Source organism: Lichenostomus cassidix, chromosome 6, assembly GCF_008360975.1.
Source record: "Lichenostomus cassidix isolate B80296 chromosome 6, HeHo_3.0, whole genome shotgun sequence".
Taxonomy (NCBI): domain Eukaryota; kingdom Metazoa; phylum Chordata; class Aves; order Passeriformes; family Meliphagidae; genus Lichenostomus; species Lichenostomus cassidix.
In genome coordinates, this window is record NC_139487.1 from 12637691 (window position 1) to 12654739 (window position 17049).

The following is a 17049-nucleotide window of genomic DNA, read 5'->3' on the forward strand; positions in this document are numbered from 1 at the left end:
ACAAGGTTTATCAGCAACAATCGACTCGAACAGCGACAGTGCGAGAGCACGGAGCGCAGCCGAGCAAAGCGAGGGAGCAGCCGAACCCTCCCGGGGGATTTTTTGAGAGAGCGGGGCTATGACTCAGGCGCCAGCCGTACCTTCCACGCCAGGGAAGGACTGGAGCTGGAAACTGCCAACATGGCACCTGCGGGATGCACCTCCTCATCTCCCTCCCTCGCCCGCGCAGAGCGGCCGTGCCCATCACACCCCGCCGCGCCGCGCACCGTCACGGTCCCACGCTACTACAACTCCCGTGGGCCTCCTCCACCGCGGACAACGCATGCGCCAGCCGGCTCCCAGCATGCCTACGGCTCCGACACCTGCCGGGATTTGTAGTTCCGCTCTGCAGCTCGGGCTCTTGCCAGGGACCCGGCCGGGGACTCCATTTCCCGTGGGCCTGCAGAGCGGCGCATGCGCAGTACTGGCAGCGGGGCGAGTGGGGGGACGCGGGGCAGCGCAGGTTCCCGTCTGCGCTGGCTGCGGCCTTCACTGAGCGGGGGGGCGGCCCCGGCCCGGCCCCGCGGGACGATGGACCCGGCCGAGGCCGTCCTGCAGGAGAAGGCGCTCAAGTTCATGGTGAGGGGCCGCAGGGCTTGGCGGAGGCGGCGGGGGAGGGTGGGCACCTGTGTCAGCGGAGGGCTGCGCGGGGTGGGGGGGCGAGATGGAGCGGGGACAGTGGGGAAGGGGAGCCGGGCCTCGGAGGCTGGGCCGGGCTGGGCTGGGCCGGGCCGGGGGGCGCCGGGCTGGCGGGCGGGGGAAGGAGGTGAGCGGGGCCCGGGGAAGGGGCGTCCTGCCTGCGGGGAGGGCAGCGAGCGGGGTCCCCAGATCCGGGAGAAAGGAGCATCGGGAGGAGGGGAGGGGGCTGCAGGTGCCACCGGGGAGCGGGAGAAGTTAAGCTGGAGTGAGGCAGTACCTGGCAGAGCGGCCCACAGGCACCGGCAGGCTTTGCGTATGTAATTTTTGGGGGTTTTTCCTCTTTATTTGTGCACCTTAGACTATCCTTCTGTACTTCTCACCACCCCTCTGTAATTTTGGGTTTCCTCCCGTTCTACTGCGAGATCTCTAAATACTGGTACTTGAGTGTTTCACCTGCTGGTGCAGCAGTTTGTCAGTGATAGTGACTGCGGGGAGCATGTACATTGTTTAGGTTTGTGAGTTGGCCTTTGGTATGGAAAACAATACATGCATCCAAGATGCTCTCCAAATGTAGTTCATTTCCATAGATTTGAGGCACTGTGCACCTAAACTGTAGTTTCATTCTATTTTTCTTAATTTGTTGATATTTCTAAGCATTTTGGCCAGAAATGTAAAATTTAGAAATGAAAACAAGCTGTTGCAAACTAAATTGAATGTGAATTTCAGGTGCCCCAAACTGCTCCTTCCCTAAGGATATAATTTAAATGACTGGCAGCACTTGCTAAAAGTTTGTTTTGGATTAGTGCTTCTAGTGGCACAGAATTAAATTTGAGCTCATCAGGAAGAAGATATTCTATTAAATCTTCAGAACATATGCCCAAAATGAAATTGAGGAAACACTAGTTGCAAATTTTAATTTTTAGTTGAGCTTTGAAACACTTGTTTGGCTTTTGAAATTTTTTTAATCTGGAAGAACTTGTTTCTTTCTTGAGACTTTCTGACCCTTTTGCTAGTAGTCTCCAAGTTTGTCAGATTTATGGAGTCTCAGCTCGGTGAAGTGGAAAAATGCTATGGACACCTAAATAGGCAAGGTAGCAATTAGTAATAATGAATGGCCCTCTTTGGTGTGGGATTGGCCAAAGGAGTGTCCCAGATCCTGCACTGTACTTGTGTTTGGCAAAGCTTGGTAATTACAACCTGCCTCTAGATAGTGAGTTTCACATCCCGAAAAGTTTCTGCTGAAACATTCTTGTCTGCTGCCAGACAGCATTGTGAACGTGCTACACTGACTTCTCATACGTTACTTTTTTCACCCCCTGTGCTAAGATTCTCATTCAATGGCTTAGTCCAGGTGGTTTGAGATCATCTGTAAGTCTGGGCCTGGAGGCTGAGGGAATCCGTGTCCATCCTGCAGCTGGCAGTGTCCCACTCGAGCAATAGAGCTCCCTGACCCTGGGGAGAGGCCTGAGCATGAGAGGAAGCTGCTCTTCTGGGAGATGCCTCTGTTAAGAGCACCAGATAAAGGGAGGAATTATCAAGACCGGGCTGCACTGAGAGCTAAAAGCTAACCTGCGTTCTTTCATGTTTTATTAAAATGCCTCTTGTATGCAAAATGCTTGTAAAATGTGCAGCGAAAGATGTGGTTTCCCTCTGTCCACTCTGAATTTTTTTAGGGTGTTCTTCCTTGCAGGTTGAGAGCAGGGTAAGCAAAGCCTTTGTTAAACACATCTCAGTCCAGAGTGTGGCTCTTACTTTAATTCTGCTGATGAAGTAGTGTTTGTCAGACTTGGTGGGTTTTCTGGTGTCCCTGGAAGGGTGGCACAGGTAGATACATTATGTATCCTGATGTATCAGTTCCAAGTATCATCTTGGCCCTCCTAGGAAATGTCTTTTCTCTGCTTTGTAGTACTCAAACAGTGCTCAGGCACTGCAGTAATGGCAGTGGTACAGTTATCCACACAGAGGTAGGAGATGAGCTCGTGCATCCTCTCAGCTAATGCTGAATCATTCACAGTGCATTGCCTTGTCCATCCGAGTGTGTAATACACTTCATTTGCATCTTCCTTATTAGGTGGCTCGCAGTTTGCTTGAGGTGGGCTTTGCTATTAATTATTGATTTTCCCTGAGAGCTTCCCAAGGAGCATTGTAGGTAAATATTCAAATGCGTTTGGATGTATGAGGCCTATTGTCAAAAGCAGGAGAGACAGTTTTGGTTTTGATATGTATTTGGGGTGGGTTTCATTTCATATTGGAAAGCAACCCTCTAGGTGGTAGTATGTTTGTGCTTCTCTAGAAAATAATACTTTTTTCCGCTTAAAAATGTCAGTACTTAATTTTTGACATTGACTTTGAGGAGCTCTCTTGAGTCACAAGGTATCAGGCAAGATGGACTTGGTGATTTGATTTTCGTTTTAATGTCCAGTTTTTAACAGAAAAATGTCATGGGGAAACTTCATCCAGTGCTAACATTATGACTGAAATTATTTTGCTTTAAAGCATCTATATTTGATGCTTTGAAAGACAAACAGTACTCTCTTGTTTTTCTGTATGCTTATGTCTGTGCAACTTTTTGATGGGAGTAGAAGGCAGCTGCCTTCTCTCTGGCTGGTATTGGCTTGATTACTTGCCAATGAAGCAGTATTTGCATTTAACTGGTATCTGCTACCAGTTTCCTGATTATCTGTGGTCAGGTACAATATGTATGATCTAATACTTTAAGGTTTTAAGTAATTTATTTAATTTCATTTGCTTACTCAATTTACCTCTATGTCTAAGACCTAACTTACTCCTGATATTAAATTGCTGTGTATTAACACTGTACAATACTAAGGAACTGCTCACCAGGGAAGATTGTTTTTGCTGGTGAATGATTGTCTTGTATCATGTGTTCTGCACTTCATCTTTCAAAAGTTTTGTTGTTTTTTTTTTTATTTGAATGAATGAAAGACTGTTCATAGGTTTAAAATACAACTTTTAAAATTACATAGTCCAGTGTTCTGTAGCTACAGCAAGGATTTTACCAGAGTGGAACTTGTCTTAATTCACTTCAGCTTCTTTTTTTTTTTGTATAGTACTACTGATGACACTACACTCTTTATAAAGTACAGTGTATAGGAGACTGATGCACAAGCTAAAAAGAGAGGTGAGCTAATTTTTTCAGTAGCTTGAAAAAATGCACACAGAAGTCCCACCCAAACCCTCTTCCCTTATAGAGGTCTGCTTTTTTGCATTCAGGAATATGGGATTTCCATAGTCATAGTCATTCACAAAAGAACAAGAAATTGAGGTGCTCAGTAAGTAACTTTCATGTTTGAGTAAGTGTTTGAAACTGTAGATACAGTATTTAAAGTATGAGTCTGATAGGCTCAACTGAGACTTTGATTAAATGTCATATAAAGTAAACTATATAAGCCTGCATAGAATAGTAGATATTTTTTCGAAGTAGCTTCAAATGGTTCTGTTAAGTATACGAATGTTCTGATGATTATCTTTTTAATTAAAATGAGAAATCTTTGTTTAAAGTGGCATTCTTTTTTACGGCCTGTTACAGTCTCTGTAACAATCATTTCTTAAGTCTGAACGCTTTTAATTCCAGGAATCCATTTATATAAAACTATGTTTAGACTTAATTAAGGAACGATTCTTACAAAGCTTGTAAATAGCCAGGAAAAAAGGGACAGAAAATAAAACTGACATTCACACTTAACAGAATGATTGTTACAAGGTATGTAATATGCTATAAAAATACAATAAAGCCCTTTTTATAAGAGTTCATATTTTTTGTTCCTCATTTTGAAAGGTATTTAAGAAAAATATCAAAGCTCTATGAAGCGACATCTGTTCTCTTGAATGGACTAGTGACAACTTCAGTTGTGTTTAATTAGCAGTGCTTGGAACAGTACCTGACCAGTTTGGGGTCCCATCTAGGACCATTTGAGAGGCAAAAGCTTGATACTTAATGAAGTTTCACTTCCTCAGTTTTTGTGAATGAATTAATTTGCAATAATTCATTTAAATTCCTGCCTCATGAATAAGAAGTCAGTCTGAGTGTTCTTTGTGAGTTTTTTCTGTTTCACCTCCAAAATACTATTTTTCTTTTCTTTTTGGATGATAGAATCCTAGGAGCTGTTGATGGGCCTTCTAGTTTCAGAGGAGAACCAGAGCCTTCTGGTTGTCTTTTAAGATGTATCTGTGGTTTGTTTTTTCTTTTTGTGGGGGGGCATTGTTTTTTGTTTTGCTGGGGCTTTTTGTTTGTTTATTTTGGGGTTTTGTTTGTTTTTTGTTTTGGTTTTGTTTTTTATGTGTTTTTTTTTGTTTGGTTGGTTTTTGTTTTGGTTTTTTTTGTTTGGTTTGGGGTTTTTTTGGTTGTGGGCTGTTTTTTTCTTAATGAGGGAAAACTCTGAAGTTCATTAATTTTTATATTTGCATGTTTGAAGGACCTGCCTCATAACTGGCAGGTATTATAATAAGAAATAGTCAGTGTAATTGAAGGCTGAAGGGTAATAAAGTTGGAATTTTTTCCCCCACTGTGTCTGTATATATATGGAACAGATGGACACAGGCTTATACTTTAAAAGAGGCTCTGCTTGCACTGAACCTATGTCATTTATGGTGTCAATAGGACCAGGATTTTTTAAGACGTGTTATTTGTTAGCTATTTAAAAAAAAAAATCTTTGAGAACCTTGCAGTCTTTCTAGTAACATCTTTGTGTCATGGACATTGTGACAGAGAATCCTGGGTATCCAAAGGATAAGGATGTCATGAAAGCAGTGAGAATAATTTTGTAAGCTGGGATAGCAGAGCATTGCCTCCTAAATGTGGGGTGCAAATCCTGCTTGGATATTCAATATATGCTTACCAGTTTTTCCAATGTTAGTGAAATAGCATCCTGTTATTTTGGGTATTGGTTGGGACTAGTATATTGTATAGAAACTGTTGATTAATTTTCTTCTACCCTAAACTTCATGCTGTAGATTTTTCTGCACCTGGTGCAGGCCTTTGGTACTTGGGTAACTTCACCCTCGCTTCTCTGGTAATGTTTCATTTCAGCCACTTTGCTCCATTAAATGTGTGCAATTAGAAAAGCAAATGGCAAATTTGCTATCGCATCACTGAAGTATTTAGTTTCATAGACTTAAAAAGCCAAATTTGTTGCACCATGCTCTCCACACTGTAATATGTACTATAAACATCAGAGAGAATAGAGAATAGGCTGACCTTAATATTTGCTTCTCAGACTAAATCGCCGCCTTGCAGCAGTTATTTCCCACTGAATAAAAAGTTTAATTTCACGCCCTGATTAGTGCTAGTATGTGCAGGTGGATATTTATTTTATGCAGCTAAACTAATCTGCCTTGGCAAATTATTTGCCAGTCAGCAGAGCTATAATTCCTCATGAGTATTTGGTACTAAATTATCATTCTCATTAGTAAGATAAAGCAGCAGACTGTTCTAACCACAAAGTTTGGTTAGGCAAAGGGTTTCCTAAATAATCTTTGGAAGATACAAGATGTGCAGTGGCCTCAACATTCTCAGTATCCTGTAACGGTTTGTGATGTACCAAAGGGTAATAAGGATTTTAGAGGAAGAAAATAAAAATATTCCATAGCGGTGTATCATCTCTAGAGGTAAGGTAGAAATGTACAGTGTTCAGAGATTACCTCTTCAAGAGGTGTCTAATGAAAAAATCAAATGGTCATCTTTGGTTGGCCACTGGAAATACTCCAAGCTCTGATGTCTGGGCCATAAATGAGATGAAAATATAAAGTTATGTTGTTTTCTTCTTTATTTTCAGTGCTAACAGCCACTGGGGTAGTAGAAATAATGACATGAGACAAAAAGTTAAATGGCAGAGCAAACTTCCTGGTCTGGTCTCATTTGAAATTTACTTCACCCTCTAAAAACTTATTAAATGGGGATCAGAAAGTATTTCCTGACATACAAATGTCGAGTGGATATGCTTGTTAAATGAATATGTTCATCCACTATTTTGTTTTCTATGGATTTTACTGTGTTGGTAGTTTGTTTGTTTCATAAAACATGTTAATGAAAATGACTTATTTTCTGTTACAAGGAGAGTAATTTAAACCTGGAAATTAGGAATTCTCACTAAGTATTGTGTGAAGGGATTCCACTAACTTTTTTTCATCTGTATAGGTCGTCATATATTCTTGTCATATTCATTTTCTCAGTGATTACTGCAACAGTATTTAAGATATAAATGATCAGGTCACATTTAAGACCAGGAAGCTGAGCAACTTGATTTTTTGTATAAAAATTTCATGCTAAATTCATTGATACAGATGGAAAAAGCTGTTTTCTCACTTCCTTGTCTGCTTACATTTTGTCATCTCAAACTGAATGCGTGCTGGTTGAGATTTGTATAGTATTTAATTGTCCTCAGTAGCAAACTCAACTGGTGTTTCCAATACTGAATGTTTTCTTCAGTCTTCCTCATTTCCTGCTTACAATTCAGGAGATGCTTAACAAGGCATATTCTTTATACATTTTAAGTGATTTTGCACAGAAGGGCTGAATCCACTGTGTGTTCAGCTGTGGAAGCTGAAAATTAATTGTAGCATAGCAGAGTCCAGCGGCTGCAGCTAAAGAGTAAGTGCTCAAAATACAATTAATAAGCAATCAAACATGAAGCTGTTTCCTTGACAGGATACTGATTAGTGCTGTGAAAAACTTCTTGATGCCACAGAAATGGTTGAAAATAAACATCCTGGGAATTGCATTAAGCATTTCCTGCTTATTAAACAACAGAGCTTTCTAATGCCTCTTTTTCTGAGGTCCTGGGGAACTCTGGTATTGGACAAATGCTACCCCTGCTTGCAGAAAGAGAAAGCTGAAGCTCAGGCATTTGCTGAGGGTCATGGAATAGAGGAATTTGTATAGGGTCATACGGTACACTGATAATAGAAGGCAGAATACAAAGAAACCAGTTCTTGTAATAGCTAGCCTTGTGCTTCTGACCATGTTTTGGTTAATTTTACAATTGGCTAGCCACCTGTTAAGATAACCCATTTTATCATTAAACAAAATTAATTTTAAAAATGGTTTGAAACTGTCTGATTTTAATGGGATCTGAATATTCTTAGTTTTAATCTGCCTCATGAGGCTTGTCTTTCTTCTGGGAAGTACATTGTTACATCATTAAAATATCATCCCCTACTGAGAGAGAAATCGGTCCCATTCGCTAAATGGCAATGCTAAAACAATGACAAGTATTTCTAAAAACTGCATTAAAATTCATTTTTTTTCTCTTTCATGTGTAAGTTCTGTGGTCCCATTAACCAATGAGTGCTCAGCCTATTTGCTGCTGTGCATGCACAGCCAGATTTGTTATCTGGGATGGCATAAGGGTGCAGAAGCAGAGATGATGACTTACAGTTTTAAATTATTTCACTTTTCCACAATGTTTTTGCTTGGAAACAAATGATTGATAATAATTTTGCACTCTCTAGTTGCTTCTAGTCCTCCTCTGTACTAAAAATTGAGAAACATCTGATTTAATTTTCCCTCCCCCACTGCTAAAGTGGGGTCGTCTTGTGCAGTCATTTTGATGAGAGCAACAGAAAGGAGAGAATGAGGAAGAATGGGAAAGCTCAGCAAGGGGTCTTTCCAGTCTTCTTGAGGGAAGGACCGAAGTGTTTACAGTCTGTGGGCAGGAGCCATGCAGCCTCTTGGCAGAATCCACTGGATTAACCAGTTTGGACTAGAAACAGCAAAAAGGCCTAATGCTGGTTTAATTTTCTTCATCCCATGGTGAGAAGGGAAAGGTTGCAGGAGCATACTACAAAGGAATGAAGAAGTTCTTAAGTGCAGTTGTATGTTAGCAGAACAATAAGTGTTCTTCTGACTATAGTCTAGATGGACCTATCATCTTCAGAAGCACCTGCAGCAAAACAGATGTGAAGGAGATGGTAGAAAGGGAATTTGGATAATACAAGCCAGTGCAGAACTCTGGTGTGAATTTTGTGCCCACATGGGATTTTTCTGTTTGTAGGAATACTCTTTCATGATGTTTCCACCTTAGGACATAGTTATTCTTAAAGATTTGAGGGTTTTTCACCCCCCGTAAATATAGGGAGATGGATTAAACACTGTGGAGAAAGGTGATGGTGGTCTTTGCTTTGATACTAATCAGGGCTGGACTGTATGCTGAATAGAAAAGAGTTGGAATGTTTCCATGTTTTCCTGTACAGCAACCAGAACAGTCTCTAGTTGTTTCATAGAAAAATGGTCTATCATGAAAGTCTGTCATACAATGCAGTCAGTCTCTCTCTCTACACACATCATTTGTAATTTATTGTGAGAGCAATGCAGAATGGAGCAGTGTTTATGTGGGAGTTGCTTTTAGTTTATGGATAGTTGGCCTTGAATTCTGTCTATTAGGAAGATGTTGGCAATTCTCCAGGGGGGTTGTTCATTGGGTCTGCTCAATGCCCTTCCTTCTTATATGCCAAAACTCTCAGCATGATTGAGAAATGCAGCCAGCTATCATTCATCTCCTGCAAATTAGAACAATGAGAAGTGGGTGTAGTCTCAAGAAACGATGGATCGATCTTGTTTTAGGAGATGGGTCTTGGAAGCATCTCAACCATTTTCTAAAGAAATCCAAGTAATGTTAACAGCCTCTTCAAATATGACAGAAGGTGTTTTCTGTTATTAATGTGTTGAAAAGGACAAAAAACTACATTCTCTTTTCTTTTTGTAACTTTTCCCTTTTTATTTTTCCTTCTCTTGACTGGGATGACTTCAGTGAAGTTTATTGCTTTAGTACTTTGTTACAGCTGTTTCTATAAGCAAGCATAAATACCCTGCAAGTTTTTTACTAGCAAGAAAATAATCCTATGTATCTATAATCTTACTGAACCTAAAATAAGACTTTGTGCAGAGACTATAAAGAGCCTGTCAGTGACAAGAGACATCTCAGTGTTGGATTGGAATAGGTCTTGTGGAGCATGGGTTCGGGTCTGATATTGGCAGCCAATGTAGTCTCTAAAGCTTTTGCAAGCTACTGAAAGCAGTTGCTGAGTGGAATTCTCATTGCTGTGCCATTGCAGAGCTATTCCAAATTTGACTATTTTGAAAGTCAGAATCCTAGTTCTTATTTTCCTGGTTAACTCCATTCATGGCTAATTCATTCTCATTTGTTCATATGCCAATGTCCTTGAGCTTAAACAGCTCTCCTTGTTCTCCTGTTTTCATCTGCAGATATTTGTGGGAAGCAATCATATTCTGCTCTGAGCTGGATCTGGTCAGGCTAAACCAGCATTTTTAAATTTATTTTTCCTTCTGTCATAAGACATTTCCTGTAACTTGTGATCATCTTTGTAGCCCTTTTGAAGCAGCTGCAGAATCTGATTAGTCTCCCTGAAACCTGAATGACCAGAGCTATATAGAACATTCCAGGGAATATTTTATGGATTCCTTATACTAGCAGTAATCCTAATTCCTCTCTTCTGGGAATTTTTTTACTTTATACAATATCCTATAGTAGTATTTGCCATTTCTGTGGCCACATCTTATGGGTGAGGCATTATTATCTAAAGACTAACATATCTCGGGGCCTCTTTCTGTCTTCTCAGTTCCTGAGTTCCTAATTTATAATGGAAATAATGTAACTTCTTGATTTATATGCATCATGTGTCAGTTCTGTTACCAAATCTTCAAGATGCTCTGTGCCATATATTTCTGATGCTTCTTTAATTTCGTTAGCACATCAGTAATTATTGGAGTTTTTTAGCCATTAATGAGACTAATTAACCTTAATTTCACGAGTAATAATAGATTTCAGCAAGGATCATTCTCTGTACAGCTTGATGGTTCCTTTTTCTAAATTGCCTGTGATGCTCTACCGTTTTTAGTTTCTTAGCCTCCTTATAACTGCAGTATTAATCCTAATCCTCTTCATTTTAACTAGTAACTTCCTACATGTCATCTATTGAATGCTTAACTACTTGTAATTTGTCTGGACTTTAGTGATCTTCTTAAAGAAGAAGATTGGGTTAGTCTAGCACTAATTCCCATTTGTTCTAAATTGGGAGTAGATTTACTTAGCTTCCCATGGTGACTGCTTCATTTTGGCAATAGTTATCAGTATCTACTGATACTCAGTCTCAGTAGATTTCCTTTCTTGGGAGACAGGACATACTGTTTGCTTTTTGTGTTTTTGATTTATTTTTTTACTTTTTTGGCCAGTCATTTCTCTAACATTTTAGATTGGTTCTGGTAAGAACTACACATGGTTGTCCTGCTTGGGGATGCTTCCCATTAGGTGTCTTCAGCTGCCACTGTTGTCTCCGCTTCATTCAGGCATTGTAGTCCTCCAAGGCAGCAGGTGATGCTTTGGTGTTTCTTGGTTGAAGGAGGAGTTTGCTCTAGTTAAGTCAAGCAAAGGAACATTTGCATCCTGTGGCAGGAGTTGAGAACTGTCATGGAGCTGAATTCAGTACAGGGTATTTACATAAGGAAAAGAAATTTAATATATTTTGGTAAGTTCTTGAGGCAATTAGTTACAGATTCTGAGTCACTTCTGATGGGTGAAAAGGTCCTGCCCTGTAATTGTAGCAGAGTGCTTTGTAAGGGAAATGTATTGGGACAGAATGGCCATTGCTGCAAAAAGGAAGTGTTTTGGTTACTTTATTGAACAGGAAAATGTTTGGCTAGTGCTGGAGCCTGCTCAGAAGACAAGAGCTCAGTAGCTAAGCAGAAAATGTGGCTGAATGTAGGAGTCGGCTCTTGAAAGTGTTTCCTTCTCTTTAGAAAAAAATGGTATTCCTTTTACAAATTTGTCTGCTTAATGTGTGAGCTGCAGATTTCCTTCCAGGATAGTTGGCACAGATCTGTTACCCATCTCTCCTGTGTGCTTTTTTGTCTGCTATCTGAAAATTCAGCAGAAGATTGAGAAGGTGAAAGTTAACACTGTACACTCTTATGCTGATTATGGAGATTGTAGTTTTCCAAACTTAATTTTGTTTACCTTGGCTTTATTTTCTTTTTGAAGTACAGGACTTTCTCTTCCTGATGGTCTGAATTTCAGTGGAAAATTAGAATCCGGGTGAGCTTTCTGACTTTTCTATGGACTTAGAAAAAAGAGACAAGATACTTGGAAGGCAGCAGCTTCATTTTGTTGATCTCTGGACAAGCTTCCAGCTGCTATTTTATACATAATGCTTGCATTGTGAATGTCACTGTTTTTGTTGGATGCTTACCTGGCACAAATTCAGAAAGGAGCATGAGAAATGGAACTTCTCTTCACCACAGATCTTGCAGTCTTGAAGGAGACTGGATATAGCACTTGAATTTGATACTTAAAATGTCAAATGGTTGTGAAACCAAGCATGGGCACAAAGAGCATCTCCACACTGCTGGAGTAAGCATGTTTGTGGATCTTGCTGTTACTTTGTTCAGAGATTAATGTAGTGCTGTCATGGGTCTCCATTTGGTTTTCAGTACTGTAGCTTAGTATTTTTGTGAGCCCTAAAGAAGGTATCCAGGTGTTTCATGTTACAAAAGTAGTTTACCTGGTTGCTGCTGCTCTTGCAAGATATAAAAAAACCTTGCATCTGTTTATCTGTCAAGCAGTATAAATAGACACTCTCCAGTGGGAGTTGGTTTTGAGCAGATCTCAGTCGACAAACTCAGGCAGATTCATTAAAGAGCTGGAGTAGCCATGTTCACCACGTGCGGTGAACTCATTAAGTTCGCAGGCAGTCAAAGCCTACTGTTCAGGAGTGCTGTGTCCTTCTGAAGGAGTTTGTATCAAACTGTGAGACCTGACAGTCAGCTGACTTAGTGTTTGTTCATTCTTTCTGCAAAATCTCACAAAGGGCACACTTAAATATTGGCAACTCATGGTTTTAGGATCAGAGAGCTCATGGGTTTTTCTCCTAGTAACAATGAAAGATTTTGAATTCATGTGTTTGGTTTTGTTGAATTAGAGTCCACAGATCTAACTGTGCCTTATTTTGAGTATTGCTTTGGGCAGTAGAGTCAGGGATCTGTTTGGGCCATGAAGTTGTATATTCTGTAATAGAAATTCAGTTTATTGCTGTAATGGATGCAAACTCATTACAAGTTCTAGGCCACAGGGGATACTTTCCTTTGCTGTGGAAGTCATCTCAACTGGACAATCTTCAGTGCAACTGGCCATGCCCTTCCATGTCAGTGACTGACAGATCTAATTCTGCCTTTGTAGCCGAGAGCCTCTTAGTTAATGGAGTCATGAATATTGTTACTCAGAGGCAACCTTCAGACTATTAAAATGCATTATTCCTGTTCTTCACTTGATATTTATCAAACAAGGTGTTATATCTAATGAATTAAATGCTGTTGTCAGATAAATACTGTGTGTAGATCATGACTTCAAAGAAATGGTAATATAAGTAGCTTCATTATTGCTTTGCAGTGAGAAAGAGAGATGGGTTTAGTTTGCTTGTTTAAATCCTATGTGATGGAAACTCAGAGTGAATGTCTTCTTGGAGGGAAAAGCGAGCATTATGGGTGATATGATCAGATTAATAAGATCTGTAGTACATATTTCATAAGGGTCTCAACTTGTTTTCCTCTCTCATTTCTTCTTACATGGAAGCAGATGAAATGCAGAAGCAGCAGTACTGCCTTGGAAGTAGCATAGTAGGTTTCCTTTTATAATTATCATTCTTGACATATTTATCCTTTCTTATGGAAGTGAAGATGCAGATATTTAAGAACCCTTCTTGCACAAAAAAGCCCAATTTCCGCTCAGTACTTAATTAGCACTTGTTTATGACACAGCATCTGATTTGATTTTCGAAACAAATTGCACAGTAAAGAGGCTGATATTTAAACTGTATAGTAACCACAGCTCCAGCTGTGACTCAAATCTTGTAAGCCTTCAGGGGTTGTGTTTAGGCTTAGAAAATAGGAACTCAGGCCTGTAATTAAATGTCCTCTGAAAATCAGCTTTTGTAGAGAAGTGGAGAGGGTACCACTGAATTTTAAATTACCGACTTGTTCTCAAAAATCTTTTTGTTGTTCTGGGCCTTGCTAGGGACTGCAGAAATCAAATGGATTAAAAATGGAAGAATAGGTTACTAAAGGAAAAAAGCCAGGGGTTGCAGACAAAGAGATGAGCAAAGTAAGCTATTTTGGCTCTCCAGTTTATAGACAGTTGCAATATATATATAATAATTTTCATATATGGCTAATGTATAGATAACAAGTTCTGTTGGCATCAGAAAGACTAGAGAGAGAGAGAGTAAAGATTCCATACAGAGTAAAATTGCATTTCAGAACTGTAAGTTGCTGATGGTTGTGGAATAAGCCATCTGTGGTAGTGGAAGGCTCATTTTTAAAGCAAGGCCTCAATAATAAACATTAATGTCTTGGGAAAGAAAGTAGACTAGCTTATATTACAAATTAGTCACTCACCTAGATCAAAATGTGAAATATTCAAAAAATAGCATGATAGAAATTAGCAGTTTAGAGTGCTTTCAGAGTTACTTTTTGAGGAAAGCAATAGCTGTCGATGCTATTGAAAAAGAGCAAAATTCCCCTAGCAGCGTGACTTCTAGTCATGGAAAGTGCTGGAGCAGATGCTAAGAGAAAATACTGTGCTTATGAATGGTATTGAACCATGAGCATAAACGATGTGTACTCATGAAAATACAAAAATGAGTAGGTCTTGCTGGGCAATTAATTGTATTGCTGGTGGAATTGCTTTGAATGGATCATAATCATGGAAGAGTTTAGTGTTGATTGATAAATTATTACAGTTTTCAAACAAGACAGTTTTCTGTGTCCCACATTTTTTTAAGGCTGGGGGGAAGAGGAGCAATTTTATTTTATTTTAATTGACAGTCCTCTTATAGTCTTGTTTGCTGTCACTGGGATACTGCAAATCAAAATATTTTAACCAGATGTACTACTTTAATTGCCTCTCTCTCCTGAAGAATGCATTCCTAGGGGTCATTTACAGTGTACCTTGGATAACCATAGAAATTCAGAACTTAGGAGATTGGTTGTAAAAAATTAAGCCAATGGTCAATCTGTGACATTTTAATTAAATCATGCTTTTCTGTTGTGTTTGTTTTGATGTGAAGGGGAGCTCACTTGTGCAAATAGTCCACTTTAATGGCATAAGGAGCAGTATGTGGGTAGTCACACACACACCTCATACTGGTAAAATTTGCTTCTCTTCAAATGTGGAGGAGACATACCTCATTGAGAGGATTTTGCAAATACAGTATTGAGGGATGGGTGATGTGTCTTAGTTTCTCATATTAGTATGTTTAATTTGTCAGCGTTGAAAAAGAAATGGAGTTTACAGTAGCTGCTAATCTGCCGAAAGTCCTGATTGCTTTTATTACGATACTCAAGCAACTTTACTTTCAAGTCACAAAAAAATGTGCTGGTAAGAGTAATAGAAATACAGTCTTATCTTTGATATTTGAAACACTTCAGCTTAAGAGAAATACTGTTGATGGCAACAGATCTGTTAATACACTTACGTATTTGCAGGACCAGTGTCTTCAAATTAAATTGTTTAAGTCAGTGTCTTTAATCAATTATTCAGACTCCTCTGGACTGATGGGCTAGCAAATGTTAAGCAGCCTGCTGCTCCAAAGAGCTTGACTGTTATCCTTTAATTTGTAGGGTAGGAGACAGAAACAGTAAGAAATAAAGTTATTTTTCACAATATGTTGTGTGAACTTGGGCACATCTGAGACTGGTATTCAGGACTCTGTACTTCTGACACTGATTTCAAAAGATTGTTATTTCTGCTTGTTTATGAGGGCTTTTTTAACCCCCTGGATAGATACATACTACACTGTGCTACTTTGAAAAAGCAACTGTAGCACTTGAGCCAGAAGTGAAATGTGTGTTTCTGTGGTGGTCTTGCTAGATATGCAGCACTTCATATAGTTTCTTCCATTTCCAAAGCACATAGAAATGTCAACAGCTCCTCTCAGCAAACCTGTGAGGTGGGTTAAATGAGTGTTGTCCTCATTTTACAGTCGTAGAGAGACTAACCACCCATGACGTTAGTGCTGAAGGAAGGATTAGGTCTTGGAGGATGATGCTTCTAGCTGTGTGAGAAGTCTCCTAAAACATAGTTTGTTAATGTGTTAAGCATTGCAAGTCCAAACACAGCAGGTGAATGCAGTAACCAGATATACTTGACTTTAATTTATCAGCACAATGGTGGTTATTAAAATTCATGTTCAACTGAGATCATTGGCTAGGACGCCATGGCGTAATCTTACTACTACTTTGAAAGATTTAGGAGGATTTAAATTCAAACTGGAGAGAAGCAAAAATAACTAGTGCTCAAAGTATACTGAAAAATCCTGAATGTGTCCTTCTCTTTAGAGGAAAAGATTTTAGTCTGTTCTAGTTCTTATTTTCAAATTCCAAGGCTGGACTGCCCACCATAGGTGTGAAGGTTCGTCATTCAGCCATAACACATTTTTTCTCACTGAAGTATTGTATTTTTTTGATGTTACAAGTACCAAAGTGGATGCAGTTTGTACAAACTAAATATTGTGTTGACTCAAGATCAAATGAGAGTAAACTCACCTTCAACAGAGCCTTTCTGAAAATGAGAAAGCTTTTTCCAGCCTTCCAGGAGGAGTGGTAGGGGCGTACATCTGATTTGGAGGGGAAGTACTGTGAATTAAGAAAGGGATTGTGAAGTAGTTTCTAGGAGTAAGAAAGATCTCTGGACTTGGTGTTTGTGGATGTCCTGTCTGGTCCTGTTGCTTAGATGTGATTTTATTTTCTAAGCATCTCCTTTTTGGGGGGCAGGGGGAATCCACCTGAGTGTGAGAGTATCTTTGAACTACAAATGAATATCCTGCCAGGCAGTGGCTTGGGTTTTGTTGCATACTTTTTCCTAGCTGTAAGTTATACTGTGTATGTTTTGTGCTTCTAGAGCAATTGGATGTCTTGCCTTTTCTTCAACCCAATAAAGCATGGAAACAGTAAATGGGGAGAAGATTATATTTGTCTTTTGATTTGAGGCATAATTTATGGTTCTGTGTGAGTACAGTTTCCTGTTACCCTGGTATTAAGGCTGCACCTCTTCAGGAATTCTCTGTAATCTCTTCATGTTGTCCAATGTCTGGTCTGACTGTGTGGAAGATGGTGACTGTGAAAACACTCATAGCTTGACTACTGCTGTTTTGACACCATTTGCTTTATGTAGTGTCAAAAGCATTAATGACCATTAGTCTTTGCTGTTGCACCCACCACAGAGGCTGTGCTTATCCAAGTGCGTTTTTGTGGAAATTAAAAAAAAACAAACCCTATATATACTGAATTTAAATGTAAAATGGTGGAAAATGTAAAAATGGTGACTTATTAAAGAAGTGTTCTTA

The 17049-nt window shown here is 39.6% G+C and overlaps 1 protein-coding gene across 7 annotated transcripts in view; it reads left to right on the forward strand.

Annotated features, from left to right (window-relative positions):
* Window positions 1-438: 438 nt before the first annotated feature.
* BTRC (beta-transducin repeat containing E3 ubiquitin protein ligase) overlaps window positions 439-17049 on the forward strand; it is a 120129-nt gene continuing 103518 nt past the window's right edge. For 5 of the 7 annotated variants that reach the window (XM_085064990.1, XM_085064995.1, XM_085064993.1 and 2 more), the window contains exon 1: window positions 439-618. In XM_085064990.1, the coding sequence (XP_084921116.1) occupies window positions 454-618 (165 nt within the window). In that variant the 5' untranslated portion in view covers window positions 439-453. Of the gene's footprint in view, window positions 619-3890; window positions 3972-17049 lie in introns of all 7 variants that reach the window. The other 2 variants (XM_085064994.1, XM_085064992.1) reach the window with 2 other exon arrangements.